The sequence below is a fragment of the Cyprinus carpio genome, chromosome A1 (genome assembly GCF_018340385.1).
Source record: "Cyprinus carpio isolate SPL01 chromosome A1, ASM1834038v1, whole genome shotgun sequence".
In the NCBI taxonomy this organism is placed as follows: Eukaryota; Metazoa; Chordata; class Actinopteri; order Cypriniformes; family Cyprinidae; genus Cyprinus; species Cyprinus carpio.
The window spans coordinates 38,379,827-38,406,276 of record NC_056572.1 but is presented as its reverse complement, the minus strand read 5'-3'; the positions used below and the strand labels follow the sequence as shown (position 1 = coordinate 38,406,276).

Here is a 26,450-nt window from a genome sequence, read left to right as displayed (position 1 = left end):
GTGTAAGTGTGTGTTTGTTTTTGTGACATATCAGGACACAACTTTGTATAATGTCATGGGTATAACACAGGTATTACAAGGAGAGGGTGACTTATGAGGACATAACCCATGTCTCCATTTTTCAAAACGCTTATAAACCATACAGTATTAGTTTTTTTGAGAAAGTAAAAATGCAGTGTATAGGTGTGTGTATATAAGTGTGTGTATGTGTGTTTTTATAAGGGCGATAGAATATACAGTTCGTACAATATAAAAAACCATTACGCCTATGGGATGTCCCCACTTTTCACAAAAACAAACATGTGTGAGTGTGTGTGTGTGTGTGTGTGAGTGTGTGTTTGTAGACCTACACTTTCGTAGTCCTGCTCTCATCCTGATCTCTCCTCCATGATCCACACTATAAACACACAAACACAGGTTCATAAGTTGACACTCATATAATCAGACTGAGTGAATAGTGTGTATATTTGGTGTATATCTGTCCGAGGGGAGGCTCCGAGCTCAGAATACAGCCAGAGAACTCCCTCATATCCCACGCTGGGACAGGAACAGTTAGAGCTGATCAGGGTTTGATGGGCTTTTTAATCTGAAATTGATTGGATCTTCTGCAGCTTTTGAAAGCGTCTGATGAGCATCGAGCGAGGGCTTGGATCTGCTGCTGAGAGACTCTTCTGAGCAGCTGTGGTTGCTGCCTGATGAGAAAAGAATGGCTGGAAAAACTGTCTGCTGGTTTGCTAAATGAACCAGAACCAATGTGAGGTGATTTTGGGATCACAGATGAGTGACGGAGTGATTAGAGTCTCCTACAAATAGAGGGTCCTGAAGGGATTTAGCCTGGAAGCTCCTGAATTGAAGAAAAGAGTCTGATTCGGTTGAATTGGAGACGAAAGGATAAAAATGTAGATATAGTGTATATATATATTAACACTGTTAAGGTAGAAGATAAAGGACGTGATGGAGAGCAGGGAGAAATCAGGAAAAAGCAGCATAAACGAGAGGAATGCTTTAAAATATTTCCATGCTGTGAGGAAAGACTGGAGGATTCTCGGAGAAATTGTTTGGAGGAAAGAGTGGAGAGATGCGTCGAGGAGAGGTTTTAATGGATGTGTTACAGGAATATTACGTCTGGTTTCCAGCGAGCGGTGCGGTTCAGTACAGTACAATACAGCAGGATTCGTGACAGTAAACCCTGATCCGGCTACAGTACCCTTCCTTGATAGCTGTGGAGTGTGCTGGAGATTATTGATCAACGTCATTCTCCTGAGAAGAAGCGCAGCATTGTGTTTGTGCTCTCTGATGTAAACAAGCTCAACCAGTGGAGTAGAGAGTCGGCCCCGGGCCCTTACACAAACACATCTGTACGGCCCCCAAACGTTAAATTTAAATTCTGTGGATTTGAACACGAAATACAAACAATAAATGTGTTTTTCTGCTCTTTAATGTGGTGTGAGATCACTGTGTTCTGCTCAGTTCAAGCGGCATGAGAATCAATCATCTTTTCCTCTTTTCTACACATTATACAGCATGAAATAAACATGAATGATGCAGAAAACAATCAGAACAACTTCTGATTCAAAACATGCAATCGATCAATCAGTGTTTTGAAAATCATCAATAAAACAGCTTGTGAAAAGTCAACAGTCGTAACATAATATTTCCTCAGAAACATCAACAATATAACTTCACTAACATTGTTTTATTATTTTCATAAATCAGTCAATTAACCACCGCAAACTTTTTTTTTTTGGAGAAGGTGGAATTTTCACATTAATTAACTTTATTAACGCAATATAACACAACTGTAATCTGGTAATTAAACGCTGTAATTAAACGCTGTCATATTGACTAAATGTCTGGATGCAAACACACTCTTGGCACAGCGGCGAAACACAAAACCAGTGGCTCCTGCAGCTGTACGACTGAACACACTGTGCACCATGAGCTCCTGAGAAACACTTGATCTGCTAATATTACAGCAATTATGTGTATTTCTCTCATGACACTAATTATGAATGAATCATTATTCTGAGTTCTTTCACTGAACTAAACACATTTGTAAAATGGTCTGGCACCGTCAGTAGGCTAAGTTGTTTTTTCAATCATAAATATCCACTTCATCAGGGCTGTTTTGTTCTCTGTAGTTGTTTTCCTCTGAGCTCATGCCCTTGATGGGTGTATTTTATTATTTTATTGATTTTTGCTGTTAATGAACAGCATTTATTTGCATTTATCAAATGTATTAATTAAATTAGTTAATGCATGTATTAAATAATAATCATTTTAAATATCTTCACTCATTTTTTGTCACTTTCATGCATGATGAATAAAATGATTAATTTCTCTATATTTTATATATTTACATCACAACCGTTGGGAATTTTAGGACAGCACTACCAATCTCAAATTCTTACCATCATTCATAAAAAGTCACCGGGTCGAGTAACACGTTACAGCGCTGATTCTGCTTGCGTTTGGTGCTTTGAATTATTTGAACACTTTAACTGTCCTGCAGATTCTCATCACCAATCCCTCCCAGAACCATCCCTTCCCAGATGTTTCTTCTCATTTTACTCCAATCTACGTGAATCACATGGGTCGTCCCTCAGACGTCAGAAAATATGGAAATACATTTATACGGAAAAATCACATCCCTGAGAAGGTTCAAACACTCGCTGATGCTGCAGAAGGAAAAACCATGCATTAAGAGCCAGGGGTGAAAACTTTTGAATGTGTACATTTGTGTACATTTTTCTTATTTTCCCTAAATATAATATTTTTTATAAGTTCAGTTTATCCTGATTGTGGCGTGTTTAGGCCAATAAAATCATTGACAGATTCGGTCATAGGTTTTCTGCTGACCTAAGTGCCCTGACCAAGGTATAGTATGACCCAAATGTAAGATCATCTCATGGAGTTTGCAACTAATGTGGGATTTTCTGTGTCTGCCAGGTACAAAATATTGTCATTTAGAATGTATCGATCCCCACCTAATCTTGGTACTCCCACAGCTTTACCATCAGCCTCACAAATTTTTTGAAACAGAGGTTGTAAAGTAACATCTGAGCTTTGCAATTCCCTAAAATTGTCAGGGACCCACCAGTGAGATTCGATTAAATCAGACTCAGGACCAGGGAAATTCGGTATATTATCTTGGGCCTTATCTTTACCCCTATGTTTTTCTTGTCTTCATACTCTTTTGCTTTTCTTAACCTTCCCACCAGAACCAAACAAATCTGCATGAGCATTATGGAGGGGCTGCAAACCTTTGCTCTGTGATCGGGTAACCACTGCACAAGTTTTGGGAATTGCATTGACAAGTTCAATTAAAAGTGAAAAATCTTCACCTTGCACCACATCATAGGCTAGTTGGTCAACCACCCCCACCCTCAGTGAATATGCTTGGTTATCCACAACTATAGTTACATCCACAGTTGGGTGAATCTTTTCTTCCCCATGAACACATCCCAAACATATCGTTTCCCCATAATTCAACATTACACCACCCAAAAATTGAGGCTTCACCAATGTTTGGGTACTTTCTGTGTCTACAAGTGCATGGGCTGGTTGACCATTTACTGTTACTGGTATAACATGTCTATGTTTTTCACTGTGGGTCAACAATCCACATGACAACTCATCTCTAGGTACATAGCACATATTGGTTACTTTAGGTTTTCTCAGGGGGCAAAAATAGGCCTTATGCCCAGGTTGTTGGCAATAAAAAACAGATCAAGGGCCCCCCAGCAACAAAAGGCTTTTTTCCCACTAGCCCTACAGTGCTATCACTGGACTCCAACATTTTACCCTTGCCCACAATACCTTTATTAGACCTTGGTGGTTCCCGATGTGCAGCCACGTACCTCTCTGCCAGTCTTGCCACTTCTTCACCAGTCTGAGGTTGGTTTTCTTTAACCCAAACCCTCACGTCTGGGCGAAGCATCCGCAGGTATTGTTCCAGAATGATGGTCTCCCAATTTGATCTTTGGTCTTTGTCTCTGGTCGCATCCACCTCTTATACAGGCCTTTAATATAATTATAGGTCTCCCCAGATGGTACTGTGAGGCCTCTGAACCATAGGCGATAAGTCTCCTCTGTCACATTATATTTATCCAGTACTGCCACTTTGATGTCCCCGTAGTCAGCAGCTCTCTGCTCATCCATCCCAGCATATGCCTCCAAGGGCTTACTCGTCAGCGAGGTGACCACTCGAGAAGCCCACTCATCTGTTGGCCAGGCCCAAATTCTGGCAATATGTTCAAAACGAATGAAAAAACTCTCCACATCTTCTCCCTCTACGAAATCAGGTACTTGTTCTTGACTCGTTGCTTGTAGACTATCCACTGGGTGAACTGGAGGTGCAGGTGTACCCCACCGAACGGTTGTAAATATAAGTCCTTGGTGAAGGCAAGGAATGATGATGGGTGTGTTGACTTGTCTGTTCCCCAAATCCCCATTCACTCCTGGGCTTTGGAATGATGGTGGCCTTTAAGTTATACAACTCTTCAAACTAAATTTTCTCATTCCTTTGTTGTTGCTGCATAAATTGTCTCATTTCATTCAAAAAGTCTTGTTCCAACACCACTTGGTCTGCTGTATCTTGAGGGGTACTAACTTTCACAGTTTTGGGCCGTACCACAGGTTTAGTGTCCACTTCTTGAACAATTACAGCCTGAGAGAAAGAGTTTATAATAGCACATGCAGCAGTACCCAAATCCATTTCTTCAGCATTTACAGTGTTGAGAGCATCCACCATATGGAATAAATATGGCTTCCTGTTTGCGGGCCGACCCCTCCTACTAGGAAGCTCCAAAGGGAAAGGTAAGACAAAGAGAATCATTTTTATCAAACAACCCTTATTTGTCTAATTTCCATGTACTTTTTATTATTTACACAGACCAAGACCCCACACCAGCACGCATCAGTCACACTGGAATGTGCACCTTCCATGTGACTGGAAAAAAAGTGAAAAGAAACAATGAATAAAGTTATCTTGAACAAGACTTTTTGGTATGGTTCTTTAACTTACATGTTACATAGACTCACTATGTCACACTGATCTTCAAATTCAAAAAGTTTTCACCCCCCCAGCTCTTAATGCATCATTTTAGAGTGAACTGAGATTTGGATAGAAGAACAGAATTGGGAGAGAGAGAAACCAGAGTTTGCGGAGGCAGTGTCACGCATGGATTGACTCCTGGTGGTTGGGGAGGAACGCAGAGAGAGGTGGAAGAAGGGAATGGAGGAGGAGCATAGGCTTTGAGCCGCTGGTGGAGGCAGCCTCATGCCAGCTTCTGTTGCAGGAGCTGCAGGCCACGGAAAAGTGTAGAGAGAGCTGGAGGAAAAGGTTGAACAGAGGAGGGAGGAGAAAGAGGTTTTGCAGCGGTGGAATCTGGAGCACGGCTCAGGCTCACTTATGGCTCTAATGACTGTTTTGGAGGGTTAGCTGGCTGCAAAGAGACGTACAAAGAATAAAGCTGCGCTTTGGTTATTAACTGGGAAAACTGTACGTGTGCATTAATCAGCGATTGTCTCAGTCCCAAAATATCCACTTTTTGATTGGAGGAATGGTTGCTGTGGCTGAGACAAAAGAGGACGCTGGTGAGTGAGACGGATGTCTTTCTGGCTGGGCAAGCAAAGTCATCATTCTAAAAGCTTGGGTCTCATCAGCTGGACCTGGTGGGGAAGGAGTAGCTTTGGGGCCAGTGGGTTGTGATGGGGATCCAAACTCATCATCAGAAGGAAAAATGTTGAATTTTGGATATTGTAGTGACCGGGGTGAAAGCTGTCATGGGACGGAGGTCAGTTGGCTGTATATATATATATATATATATATATATATATATATATGCAATATGAATTAGCGTGTTAATTGAATTAATTATAAGAACGAGATCCACCTGTGCTAAAACTGGTTGATTAATCTTAACAAGCTCCTCCCAAATGTGTTGTTAATAAAACATAATTTAATGTAGATCTGCATCAATCACACACATGTTCAGTACGTCAGTATTAGTGTTTGACATACTTGAGTATCTGCAGTTTATAGTTTGGATCCTGCAGTTTGTGGTTGAGCAGCTGGACTCCTGATTGTCCTGGGTGATTGTAGCTCAGATCCAGCTCTCTCAGGTGTGAGGGGTTTGAACTCAGAGCCGAAGAGAAATAACCACAGCCTTCCTCTGTCACCATACAGCCAGACAACCTACAGACACATACAGTCAGATCATCTACAGACACATACAGTCAGATCATCTACGCACAAACAAACACACACACGCACACACACACACACACACACACACACACACACACACACACACACACACACAGATCAACTACAGACACACAGTCAGAACATCTACAGACACAGATCAGCTACAGACACACACAGATCAACTACAGACACACACACAATCAGATCATCTACAGACACACATCAACATTGTGACCAGCCTTTCTCTGTCAGCGTACAGCCAGACAACCTACAGACACACAGACAGATCATCTAAAGACACACAGTCAGATCATCTACAGACACACACACACACACACACACACACACACACACACACACACACACACACACACACAAATAATCTGCAGAAACACACACTGTGATCAGTTGACTGTAAATGATCTCTTATATGTTCTTAATACCTCAGTATCTGCAGCTGACACCCTGATGCTCTTCAGTCCATCAGAAATAAACTTTACACCAGAGTCCTGCAGGTCATTGTTACTCAGATCCAGCTCTCTCAGGACACAGTTTGAGGATTGAAGAGCTGATGACAATCTCTCACAACACTGAGCAGTGAGATTACAGCCAGCAAGACTGAAAGAGACAAGAACACACACCAACAGTCAGATCATCTACAGACACACACAGTCAGATCATCTACAGACACATACAGTCAGATCATCTACACACACACACACACACACACACACACACACACACACACACACACACACACACACACACAGATCAACTACAGACACACAGCCAGACAACCTACAGACACAGACAGATCATCTACAGACACACACAGATCATCTACAGACACACAACAACATTGTGACCAGTTGACTGTAAATTATCTCTTATATGTTCTTAATACCTCAGTATCTGCAGCTGACAGTTTGGACTCTTCAGTCCATCAGAAATAAACTTTACACCAGAGTCCTGCAGGCGATTGTTACTCAGATCCAGCTCTCTCAGAACACAGTTTGAGGATTGCAGAGCTGATGACAAACTCTCACAACACTGAGCAGTGAGATTACAGACAGCAAGACTGAAAGAGACAAGAACACACATATCAATAGTCAGATCATCTACAGACACACAGAGTCACACACAGTAAGATTATCTACAGACACATGTAGCCCTGAGTGTTTATTGCCCCTTTAAGAGACACATATCAATATTGCCCCTTTAAAATTTTGATTTTGGTAATGGAGAATTACGTTGACATTTGATGATAATACTGTTGCAATGTATTTTTAGAAAAAAAATCTTATTGTTGTGAAACTCAGCTTCACCAATAGAGGGCACCCTAAGCATTACACTAGGCTGAGGATTGGTTGCTGACGCTAGTAGAGTGAAAGAGCGCTTAGAGTGAGTTCGAGTGTACACGCTACAGAGAGTGTTCCCGATCTAACCTGTCTTTTTCATACTTTCATACAGGTAAACTGACGAAAATTCACCCTCTAGTAAATCACAACAGTATTATGTGCTTATAAAACTTTAGTTCTTGCGAGAAATATATTGAGATGTTCAATGTCACTGTGGTTCAGAGTTTTTGCACCTAAAATGGCGGACGATCATATTAACAATCCTGATAACAGATCGTCACTTTCTGCATGAGTGAAAATGAGTAGTCAGTGTTTAAAAATACCATGATTAACACAACAACGCACATGTGTGAATAAGCCTATAATCACCCTACTTACGTTTTAACTTTATCGAGAGTCATTCCATCAGCCATTAACTCTAAAAAAAGAAAATTTCATGGTGTATTATTCATAAGAAATCAGACTCAGTGTGTTAATGATTTTATTATCCATTTGCTGAGGATGTAATGTTAAAATATAGAAACCGGTATTGGGTTAAAACTGTGATTAAAGTAATTCATAAAATAATAAAAAGAGCAATAATAAAAGTTTATACAATTATAAATGCTGGAGTAATGTAGCTATATACTGAATTGTAATTTTCAATGATTGAGTATAAAGTTTGCACATTACTCGCCTGTATTTATGTTAACAGAGTGTAATGTGATACTTTAATGTTATTTACTGTACTTGCCTCTGCACAGCGTAAGAGTGAGTATTGAACGTTTAAGATTTATTGTGTTATAGTGTTAATGGGTTTAAAAAAAGGGTAACTTTAAGGATAGTGTGATAAGTCCAGTCAGAGTGTCATGAATATGCATAAATGCTTGCGCTTTGAGACATTATTTTTGATACTGTTAAGAAAACTGATGCTAGTAGAGTGAAAGAGCGCTCAGTATGTAATGAGTGAGTTCGAGTGTACACGCTACAGAGAGTGTTCCCGATCTAACCTGTCTTTTTCATACAGGAATAAATGTGTTGCACCAAGGAAGCGCACCGCCTCATTTTTGAAAAGTGTAACACACACAGTCAGATCATCTACGGACACACACAGATCATCAACACACACACAGTCAGATCATCTACAGACACAAACAGATCATCTACAGACACATTTCAATATTGTGACCAGTTAGACTGTAAAATGATCTCTTATATGTTCTTAATACCTCAGTATCTGCAGCTGACAGTTTGGACTCTTCAGTCCATCAGAAATAAACTTTACACCAGAGTCCTGCAGGTCATTGTTCCTCAGATCCAGCTCTCTCAGGACACAGTTTGAGGATTGTAGAGCTGATGATAAACTCTCACAACACTGAGCAGTGAGATTACAGACAGCAAGACTGAAAGAGACAAGAACACACACCAATAGTGAGATCATCTACAGACACATACAGACAGATCATCTACAGACACACACAGTCAGATCATCTACAGACACACACAGACAGATCATCTACAGACACATACAGACAGATCATCTACAGACACACACAGTCAGATCATCTACAGACACAGTCAGATCATCTACAGACACACACAGATCATCTACAGACACACACACAGTGAGATCATCTACAGACACACACAAAGATCATCTACAGACACACACAGATAATCTACAGACACACAAACACACAGTGAGATCATCTACAGACACACAAAGTCAGATCATCTACAGACACACACACAGACAGATCATCTACAGACACACACAAAGTCAGATCATCTACAGACACAGAGACAGATCATCTACAGACACACAAAGTCAGATCATCTACAGACACACACAGATCATCTACAGACACACACAGTGAGATCATCTACAGACACACACAAAGATCATCTACAGACACACACCAGATCATCTACAGACACACACAGTGAGATTCATCTACAGACACACACAGTCAGATCATCTACAGACACACACAGACAGATAATCTACAGACACACACAGTCAGATCATCTACAGACACAGAGGCAGATCATCTACAGACACACACAGTCAGTTCATCTACAGACACATACAGACAGATCATCTACAGACACACACAGTCAGATCATCTACAGACACATACAGACAGATCATCCACAGACAGACACACACAGTCAAATCATCTACAGACACACAGACACAGTCAGATCATCTACAGACAGACACAGACAGTCAGATCATCTACAGACAGACACACACAGTCAGATCATCTACAGACACAGTCAGATCATCTACAGACACACACAGATCATCTACAGACACACACAGTGAGATCATCTACAGACACACACAAAGATCATCTACAGACACACACAGATCATCTACAGACACACACAGTGAGATCATCTACAGACACACACAGATCATCTACAGACACACACAGTGAGATCATCTACAGACACACACAGATCATCTACAGACACACACAGTCAGATCATCTACAGACACACACAGTCAGATCATCTACAGACACACACAGTCAGATCATCTACAGACACACACAGACAGATAATCTACAGACACACACAGTCAGATCATCTACAGACACAGATCATCTACAGACACACACAGTCAGATCATCTACAGACACACACAGATCATTCTACAGACACACACAGTGAGATCATCTACAGACACACACAGATCATCTACAGACACACACAGTGAGATCATCTACAGACACACACAGATTATCTACAGACACACACAGATTATTACAGACACACACAGTGAGATCATCTACAGACACACACAGACAGATCATCTACAGACACACACAGTCAGATCATCTACAGACACACACAATCAAAACACACACACACACCATCTACAGACAGACACACACACACACACAGAACATCTACAGACACACACAGTGAGATCATCTACAGACACACACAGTGAGATCATCTACAGACACACACAGTGAGATCATCTACAGACACACACAGATCATCTACAGACACACACAGTGAGATCATCTACAGACACACACAGATCATCTACAGAGACACACAGTGAGATCATCTACAGACACACACAGATCATCTACAGAGACACACAGTGAGATCATCTACAGACACACACAGATCATCTACAGACACACACAGTCAGATCATCTACATACACACACAGTCAGATCACCTACAGACACACACAGTCAGATCATCTACAGACACACACACAGTCAGATAATCTACACACACACACAGTCAGACCATCTACAGACACACAGATCATCTACAGGCACACACAGTCAGATCATCTACAGGCACACACAGTCAGATCATCTACAGACACACACAGTCAGATCATCTACAGACACACCACAGTCAGATCATCTACAGACACATACAGACAGATCATCTAAGGACACACATAGATCATCTACAAACACACAGTAAGATCATCTACAGACACACACAGTGAGATCATCTACAGACACACACATATCATCTACAGACACACACAGTCAGATCATCTACAGACACACACAGATCATCTACAGACACACACAGTGAGATCATCTACAGACACACACTGTCAGATCATCTATTCAAGGATTCAAAGCGTTTATTGTCATACAGTATGCCCAGTGAGGAAAACAAGTTTCCCTGAACAATGAAATTCTTACTTTGGTGTCCACAATGAATGCCAAGACAAAAAAAAAACTGGGTCCGATTTTAGTACCAAACTGCCTTTTTTCGAGAACCAAATTAGCTCCTACTCCGGAGCAGGATCTAACCAGCACAACTGGTACTACATGTGATGTAAGTATACACTGATTGGCCAAACACATATGAAAATGCCCTCACTCGCCATGATTTAATATGCCATGTAAACATACTATAAACATTGTGTCAACTTATTTTGCAAGTATGGAAAACAGTGTTAGATGAACAGACGCTGAAGTGCAGGCACTTGTAGGAAATGCAGCACTGCCAGTTGTCATTAGAGAATCTTAGTCCTCCTTTCTGTTCTTTCAATCGCTTTACAAACACGTCAACATTCCATGTCCATTATTGTGAAACTCGCGAGACACAACAAAAACACAGCTCCAATCACAGCATCCTTCTGTTGTTCTCCTTTGTTTTTGTTGTTGAATGGATCGACCAGCTTATGTCACTTCCTAGTACACACTGTCGGTGCGAATGCAACACTTTAAATGGTGCTGGTAAATAGTTCGCGCAAAATCATCCCAGTACTTTAGTACTGTACATTTAGTTCTGGAACTAAAGCAGTGCGAAAGGCCCTATTCAAGAAAGAGATGATACAGAAATCGAATAAAGTAATCAAAATGTTAAATTAAGCACTGCATAGTCTTCACTGTGTGAATGAAACATTCATACATTTATCCTAATTAAAGCTAGTAAAGTTAGTCAAGATTAGTGAGTGATTTTCTACTGTATTTATAAACCAAGACGGGCTTTTTAACATGATTGTGTGTGTATTTGACCGCTGAAGTACAGTAACAGCTGAAAGAGATCTGAATTCACCATCACATACTAGACCTATGTGCATGCGCTTCGGATGTGTGATAGCACTTTTCAAGGTTTATTGCGCTTAACTATTTTTAACATCAAGCAAATCCCGCACTTTATTTTCTCATTCTTGCAAGTTTCCTCATTTAAGAAATGCTGTGCTGCGCTGATATATAAAGTTTGGCACGGCCAGTGTTCATTGCAGGGAGCTGAACACACACTGTCCTTCTGCCGCACCTCGACACAACTCAGGAAATACGGCTCTTATTAAAACACTGTCATTCTTAAAATACCGGTACTAGTAACATGAGGAATCAGACTGTTTTCTAAAGAAGGGTATCGCGATACCTTTTTAGTATCAGTATATCGTGCAACACTACTACACACACACACACACACACACAGTCAGATCATCTACAGACACACACACACACAGTCACATCATCTACAGACACACACACACACACACACACACACACACACACACACACACACACACATTGTGATCAGTTGACTGTAAATGATCTCTTATATGTTCTTAATACCTCAGTATCTGCAGCTGACAGTTTGGACTCTTCAGTCCATCAGAAATAAACTTTACACCAGAGTCCTGCAGGCGATTGTTACTCAGATGCAGCTCTCTCAGGACACAGTTTGAGGATTGTAGAGCTGAAGACACAATTTCACAATCCTGTTCTGAGAGTTCACAGTCAGAAAATCTAGAAGAGATTAAATACAATTTAAGAAATAACAAAACAATAAAGACATTTACAGAGTGTTGCCAGTTTTCTGTCCTCAGGGAACGGAGGATAACACAATCTGAACACTGACCACAATATGACGTCTTATAATCTTTCAGATCGATTCATATCTGAGATCAGATGAGCTCCTGACTGTTTATTTAAATCATGAATATTTAACATTCTGCTAAATGTAGCAATGTTTTCTGGAGGTATAAAAAATAAAAGTTTTGAGAGACTCTTCAGACAGCCGTGCATTTATTGCAGGTGTACTCTCTTTTTTTCCCTGTATTAAATGCTTACTGCTGTATTGTTAATTTGATAAATATTTGTAGATTCTCTTTATTTGGTGCTTCAGCTGCATTAGTTTGAGTCAGTGGTGTTCACAGGAACAGTAACGTGCTTTGCTTTATTTTGCTTTATTAACTTTAATCAACGTCACAGCCATTCAAGATCAAACGAGACGTGTTTGAATAAATGCTTGATATGTAGTTGAAGCTTCACAGTAAGAGACAGAGATGAATTCACTGAGTCACGTATGTGGAAATCAAATCCTTTAAAATTAGCTTAATGAAATAAAAGAGCCCTGAATGAGTGCATGTTGGAATAAAACAGTTGAATTTAATTCTCTGTCAGCTGCTGAAGTGCTTTTAAATGATTGTTTAAACATCCCAAAATTATATTAACATTTACTATTTATTTTACTATTAATCATCATCTATGAACTTACTGCTCCGTGGAAATGAATTATGTCTGTGAGTGACTGCATTAATGTTTAAAGTATAGGTTTTGCATTAGTGCACAGAAATTCATTGAGCAAAATACACATTATTACACACAATAAACGTGTTTAAAACATGGGTTGCAATGAGGACACTGATGAGAATGTGTGGTCCTTTGCTGCAGATTCACTATTCACTATAAAAGACTAAAAATAGCACTTTCAGAAAGTATTTCATAATAACCTATTCTAGATCACGACAAAAACATTAATAATTCTGATAACCTGACATTTGAATGGGACTCAAATGTAATGCATTTGCTCTTTTGTTTGTACAGTTACTCCAGTGAACTAGTTTTTGTTGGTTTCTATTAATCTCAAAGCAAACAAGCATTCGATCATCTACACTTAATCTATAGTATATAATCCACACAACATCTATAGTACAATACAGACACAAGCAGCAGTCATCAGGTCCAAGCAGCAATGATTAGAGATCTGGACTCAAATCAACCTCATAATGTGTTTTTTACAGGAAAGTCCTACTTGAATCTTCACTGAAAAGTTTGATGGTTTGATGAAAACAGGTTACAGCAACACAGCTGTCAAAAAGATCAACCCACTTTCACAAGAAATCTCTCTCTCTTACTGTTTAAAGGAGAAGTCAGAAATATCCCTCTAAACATGTTTCCTGTCATAAACTGTGATCATAATATATGTGCTGTAAGTGTGGAGTGTGTTTTATTATTCATATCACAATAGTAATTGTAAAATTGTATAATATATGTTATCTTGAAAAAGGCAAATAAAACAGTTTCTTCTTCTTCATTTTAAATGAAGATTTTCTTCTTTCTTTTTACAGAGTTATTAATTTCACAACACAGCTTAGAGTTTTCTAGAACGAGTGGAAACTAATACTTATTCCTGGGTTTACATTTACATAGAAATGATAGAACAAAATCCCTAACGATAGAAACTTTATATCATCATTACACTATATATCATCATACTGTCTATATGGAGATAGAATTGTTGCATAATTCCAAATAAATAGATTATGATCCACAAATAAATGTAAAGAGATTAACAAAAATTAAACATATTGACAAATAAATAGAATGAGATCCACAAATACATCTTAAGAGTTTCACAAACATGAATTAAATTCCCTGCATGACGCTTTTCTCTTATATTTCCTATTTGAGCCAATGCAGATGATGAAGTTATTTCAGGACGAGATCCTGATGGAAATATAAAGAAGTCTTACACTCCAACAGTATTCTGGAAACAGGGTTTTTTAACCACACAAACAGCACTTCAGTTCGACTGAACAAAGTGTTCATAGAATGCAGTTCCTTACAGGAGTGTGAATAAATGAATCTGCTCCAGACCTGATTGTAAAGCAGAACCTGATTGGCTACAGAGAGAAATGTGTTACAATTGGTCAACGAAGTGTGGCTGTTATCTGATTGGCTTGAGCACACGGTGGGTGGAGTCACGCATTTGTGGATCGTCAGCGTCTTGATGCTAGTGTTACGTGTGAGAACGTAAGAGTGGTTTAAAACGTGTGTTAACATGTGAGTGGAGTGTGTGCGTACATTTTCTTTTCTCGCTCTCTCTCTCTCTCTTTTGCTCCCCGCTCATTAGAGCAACAGGTGCAGCTGCTAAGTGGGTGCGGCTGAAGCGTTTCAACGTGTGGATATAAGCGGTGGGGATTTGTCTGCTCTTGGAGCTCTCCCTCCTGCTTCCTTTGTAGATCGTGTGTGTACGACTGCTGCTTAAAATGGTGTTGTGTTAACCTCGAGAGAGCTGTGTGGTGTCCCAGTTCATGTAAAACTCCTGGTGAGGAGTTAGAACTGGTAGTGGTATTAGGCCGGAACTGTATTAGCTAACTAATCATCACTTATTTAAAATAATCGGCGAGAGAGGGATTTGGCCTTGTTCTTTTCTTTCATATAGTTTTCTCCTGTTTTAAGGGTCAGCAAGGGAGGTAAGGATTCTGTATTTTATTTATTGTTTAGTTCCAGGGAAGGGGACCTAAAACTTAGTTTAGAAAATCCCTCTTTTGTTTTATTGTTTTGGCCGTCTGAAACCCTCCTAGCCTAACTCATTTCTCATTGCGATTAAGTCATTCCTATGTAAACGAATAAACACTTTTTTTTATTCTTGACTTCTTGGTTGTGCCGGGGTGTTTGTGGAAGCAGGAGATTGAACTCCGGGCGGTACCCTTTTCTTCGGTGCCGCTCTCGATGTGCGTGTGGGGGGGGGGGGGGGGGGGGGGGGGGGGGGGGGGGGGGGGGGGGGGGGGGGGGGGGGAGTGGCACGTAACATAATGGGGGCTCGTCTTCAAAAATTCATAATTCTTTGATCGCGGAAATGAAATGGGGATGGGGAACCTAAAAGTTGGTGAGTAAAAATCCGTCTTTTTTTTTCCCCCTCTTATTTAACTATATATCAAACTATTTTGGTGAGGGAGGAAATATGGAGAGTGAGGTTGAAGCTTTTATTAACTCTCCGTCTGTGGAGCAGTTAGATCGTTTTCAAAAAAAAGAGTTGCTACAAATTGCGGAGAGCTTTAAAATATCAGTTTCATCGCCGGCATTAAAAGTTGATATCAAAAATGAAATCTTGTCCGAAGAATCGGTACCACCCGCACGTGAGTTTGATCCTAAGGTGGCACTAAAATTAAAAGAATTAGACTTACAAATTAAGCGTCAAGAACACGAAACGCGTTTGCTAGGTTTACGTGAACTAGAACTTGTTCGTTTAACTAAGCAGGAGGAACGTGCGCAGCCCCCATTGGTGAGCCACAGGGGGCCCGTGGATTAAGTCAGTTTGATCCTACTCGTTACATGAAGCTTGTTCCCCAATTTAGAGAATCAGAAGTAGATGCATACTTTACAGCTTTTGAGAGGGTAGCGGGGAAACTGTGCTGGCCTAAAGATATGTGGGCGGGGTGATGTTGCAGAGTAGTTTTGTGGGCAAATCACAAGAGGTTTGCTCTCCTTTGCCCATTGAAGACTCTCTCAATTATGATGAAGTTAAAACAGCGGTTCTTAGAGCATATGAACTCGTGCCAGAGGCATACAGGCAAAAAATTCAGAAAATATACTAAGACAGCTAGACAGACGTTTGTAGAATTCGCGCATGATAAAAAGGCAATGTTAGAGAAGTGGTGTTGTTGCGTCCGAAGCTACAACGTTGTGAGCGCCTTCAGGAGTTAATAATTACTGGAGGACTTCCAAGTGTTGCCTTCCTGAAAATTTAGTGTTACACCTAAATGAACAGAAGGTTTCTACTTTGTCCGAAGCTGCAGTGTTTGCTGATGAGTACATGCTGACTCACCATACTGTTTTTCCCAAGTCCTGTCCAAGTCAAAACGTTAGAGCATATACTGAGAGGAATTCTGCGGGCGTGTGCGTTCCTCAAAGTCTGATTCTCGTGCGAGCGCGCCCGGGGGAAGTATGTTTAGACCCACCGAATCAAAGCGCGCATGTTTCTTCTGTCTTGATCCCAGTCATTTAATTGCAGACTGCAAGGCATGGAAACAAAAGAATGCGGCTGCTAAAGCTAAAGGCGTTGCACATTTAGTACTTGAACCGCAGGTAGGAATGGCCGAGACTTTTTCACCTGGAACAGAATTGTTTAAACCTTTCTTGATGAGTGGTTCAGTTTCTATTTCTCCAGGCAGTACGTCAAAACCTGTTTCTATTCTGCGTGACACTGGTGCCGCCCACTTCGTTTATTCACAAAAAAAATGTTGCTTCAACTAGCCACAGACACGTACACAGGGACTGGATATATTAGTTTCGTGGAATTGAGCTAGGGTGTATTAAGTTCCTCTTCATTCCGTGTTCCTGAAATCAGAGCTGGTCACTGGCTTAGTAAATGTGGGAGTATGTGTTAAACTACCAGTTGCAGGTGTAAATTTTCATCTTAGGGAACGATCTGGCCGGAGGCAATGTTTTACCCTTTCCGTTAGTGTCCGAGCGTCCTACGAGAGATTCAGCTGAGCTGGCTGTCTCTCCTCCTCTATTTCCAGCGTGGTGCGATAACGCGTTCACAGTCACAGAAATTTGCAGACACTGTTGATCTGTCTGACTCTTTTCTGCTAAGTTCAAAACCTACGGAGTTGTCACTATCGGTGAATGACAATGTGTTGGAGACAAACCCTGATGCATGTAAATCAGGGGCAAATTGTTACTATCGGACGAAAGCAGCTTAGTACCGCACAAAAGTCAGACTCTACTTTGTCACGTTGTATTGAATCCGCAGTAAAAACTAAAGATGAACACTTGTTCATGTAAAGGATGGGATATATTATTGGGACGGGGATGTATTAAGGCGCAAGTGGCTTCCAATATCTGGGGACAAGACTGACTTAAACCATGCCTACCAAATTGTTGTGCCCACCTGTTATCGTCCTGTAGTGCTTGAACTGGCTCACGATCACCTAATGGCAGGCCACTTTGGAGTCAATAAAACTTTTAAGTGTGTTACGAAATATTTTTACTGGCCCGGAGTAAAAAGCGTGTGTTGCGAAAATATTGCCGTTCCTGTCATGCGTGTCAGATTGTAGGAAAACCTAACCAGGTTGTGCGCCCTGCGCCCCCTACACCCAATTCCCGTGGTGGGGGAGCCGTTTTCAAACGATTAATATTAGACTGTGTTGGCCCGCTCCCGAAATCGAAAAAGCGGACACCAGTATGTTCTCACGCTGATGTGTGCAAACCACTCGGTTTCCCGAGGCGGTCCCTCTCCGTAATATAAAAGCTAAGACAGTTGCGAAGGAACTAATCAACATTCTTCTCTCTTTTTGGCTTGCCAGCGCGTAATCCAAACAGACCGCGGAACTAATTTTACATCGAAGCTTTTCAAGCAGGTGCTGACTAGAATTTCGGTGTCACATCAGATGTGTCCAGTGCCTATCATCCAGAGTCCCAGGGAGCGTTGGAGCGGTTCCATCAAACGCTCAAAACCATGTTGCGTATCTATTGCGTAGAAACGGGAAAAGACTGGGCTGACAGTTTGCCCTTGTTACTTTCGCCATACGAGAGACTGTGCAAGACTCTCTAGGCTTCAGCCCAGCGCAGTTAGTGTTTGGACACTCAATTCGGTGGCCCCCTTAGGCTTCTGAGTGAGCAAATGCTTGAAAAAGAGGTTGCGCTTGTGCCGGTGGCTGAATATGGGATACTCTCCGTAAGCGTGTTGAACCGCGCTTGTGAACTTGCCAAGTCGAATATAGCATGTTCACAAGCTGTTATGAAAGCTCATTACGATCGCAAAAGCGTTGTTCGTTCATTTGTTCCGGGTGAGTCAGTGCTGCATTATTACCCGTTTCTTGGGCGCCTTTGCACTCCCGATTTACTGGTCCTTATATTTTGAGAAAAAACTGGGTGAAACGAATTATGTGTTGAGAACGCCAGATCGTAGGAAGAAAATGCGAATGTGTCCACATTAATATGCTGAAGCCTTATCATGCTACAGATCAAGTTGTAGCGTCAGTTAAGGATGTGATGTTGGTGGCTCCTGTATTCCAGAGCACCGTCGAGGATGAAGTTGGAGGAAATATTCCAGCGCTGGGCGAAAGCTTGCAAAATTCTAACGTGCTCAACAATTTGCACACTTTTTCTTGGTCACTTGCCAGATTATCAAAGAGAAAGTATTACAAAATTGCTTGACAGCTTTCCCAGTATTTTCTCTGATCTCCCGTCTCGCACCAATGTGTTGTGTTCCATGACATCGACGTTGGAGTTGCGGCTCCCACTAAACAACCACCCGTATAGGGTTAATCCTTATAAACGTGGTATCATGAAAACTGAGGTTGAATACATTGTTACGAAACGGTTTGGCAAAACCAAGTCAGAGCGCGTGGAGTTCTCCCTGCCTGTTGGTACCTAAAGCAGATTCATCATTTCGATTCTGTACTGACTTCCGGAAGGTGAATTCCGTTACTAAACCTGACTGTTTTCCCTTACCGAGAATAGATGATTGCATCGATAGAGTCGGCCCGGCAAAATTTCGTTTCGAAACTTGATCTGCTGAAGGGCTACTGGCAGGTGCCCCTTGCTCCGCGCGCTTCTGAAATTTCAGCATTTGTTTACACCATACTACTTCTGTCAATACTCAGTGATGGCGTTTGGTATGCGGAATGCCCCGTCCACATTCCAACGCCTAATGCAGTTGGTACTGCGTGATGTACCAAAATTGTAACTGCTTACTTGGATGATATTGTTGTGTATTCGTCTACGTGGGAAGAACATGTTGAAACGTTATGTGAGGTGTTTTTACCGACTAGCTGGTGCATCGCTAACCGTGAACCTGACAAAATGTGAGTTCGCCAAAGCCTACGTCACCTATCTTGGCAAACCGTGTGGGCCAAGGTCAGGTTTGTCCAATAGATGCCAAGGTTGTGGCTATAACTGAATTTCCTACACCCACAAACAAACGTGAGTTACGCCGTTTCATTGGAATGGCTGGTTATTACCGTGGGTTTTGTCGCAACTTTGCCACTCTTATTGTACCCCTAACGGACCTTTTCTCCGACCGTCACAAACGTTTTAACTGGACTTCTACTTGTGAACGCGCTTTCTCTGGAACGAAAGATCTTTTGTGTAATGCCCCAGTCCTGGCCGCACCTGACTTATCGAACGCCCTTCCAACTTGAGGTTGACGCGCATCGATTTATTGTAGGCGCGGGCGCTGTCCTTCTGCAGACGTCTGAAATGGACCATCAAAAGACCTGTGTGTTATTTCTCGAAAAGTTTCATCATGTCAATACAAGTATAGCACTATTGAAAAAGAGGCTCTTGCGTTATTGGATGGCATTGAAACATTTCGAGGTTTATCTGGGTGGGTCCACGTTCCCTGTCAGAGTTTATACGGACCATAATCCGTTGGTTTTTTCGAACTCGCATGTACAATGCCAAACCAACGCTTAATGCGTTGGTCCCGTCGCTCTTCAGGAGTTCCATTTGGAGATTGTCCATAAGCGCGGGTACTGAAAACCTGATCGCTGATGCGCTGTCCAGAGCGCACAGTGCTGAAGATGTCGAGTCGGTTAAGAGATCAATGTGATGTAGCCATAACTCTTTTGGGGAGGGGAGGAGTGTTTTACGTGTGAGAGACGTAAGAGTGGTTTAACAACGTGTGTTAACCATGTGAGTGGAGTGTGTGCGTACGTTTTTCTTTTCTCGCCGCTCTCCTTCTCTCTTTTGCTCCCGCCGTCATTAGAGCAACAGTGCAGCTGCTAAGTGGGTGCGGCTGAAGCGTTTCAACGCGTGGATATAAGCGTGGGGATTGTCTGCTCGTGGAGCTCTCCCTCCTGCTTCCTTGGTAGATCGTGTGTGTACGACTGCTGCTTAAAATGGTGTTGTGTTCACCTCGATCGAGAGAGCTGTGGTGGTGTCCCAGTTCATGTAAAAACTCATGGTGAGGAGTTTAGAACTGGTAGTGGTATTAGGCCGGGAACTGTATTAGCTAACTAATCATCAACTTATTTAAAATAATCCGGCGAGAGAGGGGATTTGGCCTTGTTTCTTTTCTTTCATTATAGTTTTTCCTGTTAATGGGCAGCAAGGGACGGTAAGGATTCTGTATTTTATTTATTGTTTAGTTCCAGGGAAGGGGACCTAAAACTAGTTAGAAGCATCCCTCTTTGGTTTATTGTTTTGGCCGTCTGAAAACCTCCTAGCCACTAAAGTCATTTAGACTCATTGCGATTAAGTCATTCCTATGTAAACGAATCAAACATCTTTTTTTATTCTATGACTTCTTGGTTGTGCGGGGTGTTGTGGAAGCAGGAGATTGAACTCCGGGCGGTACCCTTTTCCTCGGTGGTCTGCCGCACTAGAGGATCTTGTGTGCGTGTGCAAACGTAACACTAGATAATGTATCCAAACTCCACAACTTCCCAGAATACATCAACACAATGAATGGCAGAGGACGATTTGTTGGTTCTGTGAGAATAAAAGGGATTTGTTAATAGGTTTAATTTTTGTTCCTTGCTCACTCTTTAAATTTATATGTGGATCATAATCTATGTATTGTGAAATTAGGCAACAATTCTATCTACCATGGAGGCGCCTAGCCTATAACATCAGTTAGATTAAAATAATCAATATTGCTCCATACTGCTAACATTTATGTATATATGACATCATTGTACTATAAAAATAGTTGTCAGATTCAGAAAGCTGCTTGGCCTTGTTCACTTACTAGCAAGAGAGCGGTATTTGATGAATCAAGACTGCTAAAGGACTGTTTTTCTCTACTGTACGCTACACAGCAACTATGCACTCATATGTTAGACTGTATTTCACTGTAATTCCTTCCCAGAACGATAGAAATAACAGCTGGGTTTAGTTCACAAATTGGATCAGATAAAAGTGTCACCCGTTCAGTGCATGGATTTCTATGCTGAATGAATCCAAAGGTGGAAACATCATTATCAAGGTGTTTCAGAACTAGGCAGAATTTCACGACAAATCATCTTGATCTTCGGCATTAATTCAAGAATCTCAACAGATAAATGGCGTAAATGAGGGAAGATAGGCAGCAGGTTTGTTGTGGATCTGAACCCCGTGTCATCTGCCATTGTTGAGCAGCGCTCGTAGTAAGCGCACATAAACTTACTGATGAACTTTTTCCTGTTAAACAACACAGAAGAATCTTATTCCCAGCAGCGTGTTCACGAGGAGAGAAAGCTCAACTTCATTCCCTCTCACTTTTACAAATCATAAAGATCATGCAGTGAGTGTCCTGCAACAGATCATTTGTTTTGAGCTGACCACTGTGAGATTCTTGATGCTCTAGAGGCGCTGGGATCTGTGTTTATGTTATAGTCTTCCAGATCGCTGATAGAGATATATAGACCTAATTTTTTTATTTCTGTGTTTGGACCACTCAATGTTGTGAATCAGGGCACATTGTTCTGTAGTTCCTATCACAGAAATGCGTCACATCTGAGTTTGTTAAAAAAGTCCATTTTCCGCCACAAAAGGCTGACGTGTAGAAGTAAATTGATATTTAACCCCAGATCTCATTAAATGACAACTCTCTTAGCTTGTTTTGTGAGAATAATTCATGTGCGGAGTGTGAGCTGCCTGAAAATGTAAGTTATTAAATCTCTTTATTTGTGACATTAATGTGGTCCACAATGCTTGACAGTAAGAATATGGTGTGAGACAAACTTACTACCTCACTGTATAAAATCACTCATAATATTACCATTCACAGTAATCCCACTTTCTCTTTTCTCGCGTGTCAATTTGATTTATTGTATGGCATAATGCAGTACCACTTTAAATGTATAATAATTAGTGGGATGCAATGCATACCATTTTTTCAGAACCGATCCGATTTCCGAAAATTCTGAGTATCTACTTGATCCGATACCGATCTGATACCAGCGGCGCAGTTTTTTTTTTAAATCAATGTGAAATTTCTGATATTTCTCTGTGTCGACTCTGATCATCACTTTTTGTGTGTTAAAACACACAATCTACTACATATAAACAACTCATTTCAATGAAACATAACCACAATGAAAAAAAATATATCATAATCTATGACAAAAAAATACTATCATAACCTAGGTTAGGGAAAATTCAGTAGCAAAAGATACTCTAGATTCTAGAAAAATCACGGGTGCAAAATACTTTTATAAAATCTCGTGAAATTATTTTCATTTACACAATAATAAAAGTGATAAGTCTAAAATCTGGGTGTGAAATGTAACAAATTGCTCTGGTGTATGTGTAAAATACATTAATCTAAAAAAACAAGTATTAATTATATAGAAAATAAAAGACGTTAATTTTAACATGTATAAGCACAGTAATAAAGGCAGGAACATGTGATAGATAGAACAGAACAAGAAAGACTATCTAATCTTGATATGCGCAGAAAGGTATTAAAGTATTATATTAAGGTGCTCAGAATGATGAGCCTTGGATTGAGACACAACACGGAGTAACAGTTGTGCAGCTGCGCAGTCTCCGAGTCACATAGAACAGTACAACCACAAGCTGCTCTGCCCCAGTTCATTTCAGTTCTCTCCTTCACAGACTTCAGTCAGTGTACGTTCAGTAAATATAACTCCGGTATAATTGGGTTAGTATAGGGACTCAAGACGGGAGTGTTAGGCCACATTAAAACAAAACGTGAGTAACTTAACGTAAATTTGTGGATTAATGAATTACTGGGAGACACGAAAAAACCGTTTCAAATGATTCATTTCGATTTGAGTTGAAACTGTTTTCCCTAAGAAGAATGCGGGGTGTAAAGAGAAAGACTCGTTCACGAAAAAAAACACGGTGTCCTGACATTTTTCTAACCGTCAGATTTTGCCTAACAGGGTTAACTGCGAAGCCTCACAGCAAAAATCGATTTTCTTTTTTTCTCAGGATAAAACAACTAATTTGATGTATTTGCATTACTGGAAGGGTAGGTTTAGGGTTTGGGTACGGGATCGACTTTAATTAAAACACAATCTATACATTTAGAAAAAAAAAATATATATTGATTGGTTTCATGTTAAAATGTATTCCTTTCGGCTGTCAATCCGCGAAATACAAACACATAATTGACTGTATTGCATTACGTAGGGATCGGCTTAGGGCTTAAGGTATGTGTAGATGTTAGGAAAACAAACAAAGTTTATACAGGACAGCAACTTTTTTTTTTTTTTTTTGTTTTTTTTTTTTTGTGCCTCAATGTCGACTTGTACTACCCACTGTTTAATGGGAGGTAGGAAAATCTGGGCAAAGCATAGGGGGACCAAAACGCGACCAGAACAACCGGCACATCACTAGTACAACGGGAAAGAGATATTGATACGTAGGTGTTGTAAATCTGTGTGTTGTTTATTGAGCCTTTTTCTTTGAATAGTTTAAAACTCAGTGACGTGTCGCTCTTGAAGGAGTTTTTGATGAGTTTTGACTTGCTAGTAAACTGACCGCGAGACACAGGGTTGATTTGCTGAATGGAGGATGGACAGACAGACGCAGCGGAGAGAAGGGTTTATGTGAACTGAATTGAATGAACTTCAGTATTAATCTGGTACTCACACTGAAAACTGTATGGAACAGCTTCAGAACTACTTGAAAAAGGTGCACAAAAATGTTTTGGTGCTGATATATGTTTTAGTGCCTTTCGTGAAGCTCAACAATGAACACAGCATAGTACCACACACAATATCGGATTTCGCTCCGTCTCGTTTGACGATACCGATCCACAGAAAGGTCAGTATCAGAGCCGATACGATCCTGCGTATAGGATCAAAGAATCCTAGTAAAAAGGTGAAATAGGTCTAATTAGCGTACCGAGGGGGGGGGTACCACTAAACATGTCTTCATGGAATAGTTCACTGAACAGTAGTCAAACAGCGCAACATTAAGCAGTATGATCATAATTACGGAGATTTACATGTTAGAATGATACATTATTATGTCTAATATGGCCGGGTTGTTGTTACCCCGGCGCTAAGACACTTTTACTCTAAAACCTACTGTATAATTACAGTTATGATTGCTTCAGTTCATGATTGAAACCTCACAGGCTTTTCGCAGTTGAACACAGCCGGTATCAGGATTCTGATCCACTCAAGCTGTTGTGCTGTATTTTTGGAGCTACAGCGATCCAGCGGCTACTCCGCATATGAAGCATGTAGGAGATTGTTGCGCAGTCAGTGACCAGCAGAGATCTACATCTTTGAGTGTTCTCTGATTCAACAATCCAGAATCTCTCCCTGAACAGAGTTGATCTTTCACTTCCGCAGAAAGAGCACCGATTCATGGGACTGATCAGCTGAGGAGAGAATACTGGTCATTGTAAATTAAACTTCTCTTTAATGTACTGTGTGGTTTGCTCTGATGGTCATGGAGGATGTTCTCTGTGTTGTGTCCGTAGGTCTGGTAAGAGTTCTCTGATTGGACCCAGGAGACGCCCCAGCAGGAACCGCAGGGAACGATCAGATGTCCATTCGTACTCTTGAGAGCTTTTATTTACTGCCTGATGTAGTCTCATATACAGAGAGATTTCATCAAATGTGAAGACCTGAATTCATGCAGTGAGCTCTAAATTGATTCAGTGGCTCTGGTTTCTTGGTGAACTAGCAGTAAAGCAGGTAGAAAGCAGCAAGAAACTCTGAACGTCAAATGAATGAAGCTGTAGACTTTCTTCATGATGAATACAGATTCCTGGTAAAGATCTCAGTTCACATCCAGAATCACTTACCCCTCCCCCCCCCCCCCCCCCCCCCCCCCCCCGTGACACTATGCCGCTTCTCACTCAGGTCCTCCATAGCAACAGCACCTTGCCATTCTTCAGCCTGTTTTGTGTGTTAGTTTTATTGAGGCCTTTTCTCTGAATAGTTTTAAACCTCAGTTACTGTGCGCTCTTGAAGAGAGTTTGATGGTTTTGACTGTAGTAACTGAACGAGACACACAGTTTGATTGCTGAATGGAGGATGACAGACAGACGCAGCGGAGAGAAGAGTTTATGTGAACTGAATTTAATGACTTCAGTATTAATCTGTACCTCACACTGAACTATGGAACAGCTTCAGAACACTTGAAATATGTGCACAAAAATGTTTTGGTGCTTTATAATGTTTTAGTGCCTTTCGTGAAGCTCAACAATAACCCAGAATAGTACACACACAATATCGGATTTCGATCAGTCTCGTCTGACCGATACCCGATCCACAGAAAATGTCAGTATCAGAGCCGATACCGATCCTGAGTATCGGATCAATGCATCCCTAATAAAAATGTAAAATAGTGTCTAGTGCTGTACAGTAAAGAGTGAGCACACTTCAAACACTGTCTTCACTGTAATAGTTCACTGTAACAGTAGTCAAACAGCTGCAACATTAAGATTTATGATCAATAATTACTGAA

The 26,450-nt window shown here is 40.9% G+C and overlaps 1 protein-coding gene across 1 annotated transcript in view; it reads right to left on the bottom strand.

Moving 5' to 3' along the window:
* LOC109053278 (protein NLRC3-like) overlaps positions 1-26,450 on the bottom strand; it is a 426,767-nt gene that overhangs the window by 7,448 nt on the left and 392,869 nt on the right. Inside the window, 3 exon segments of the mRNA XM_042765376.1 lie at positions 351-397; positions 6,026-6,199; positions 12,633-12,806. Coding sequence (XP_042621310.1) covers positions 351-397; positions 6,026-6,199; positions 12,633-12,806 — 395 coding nt within the window.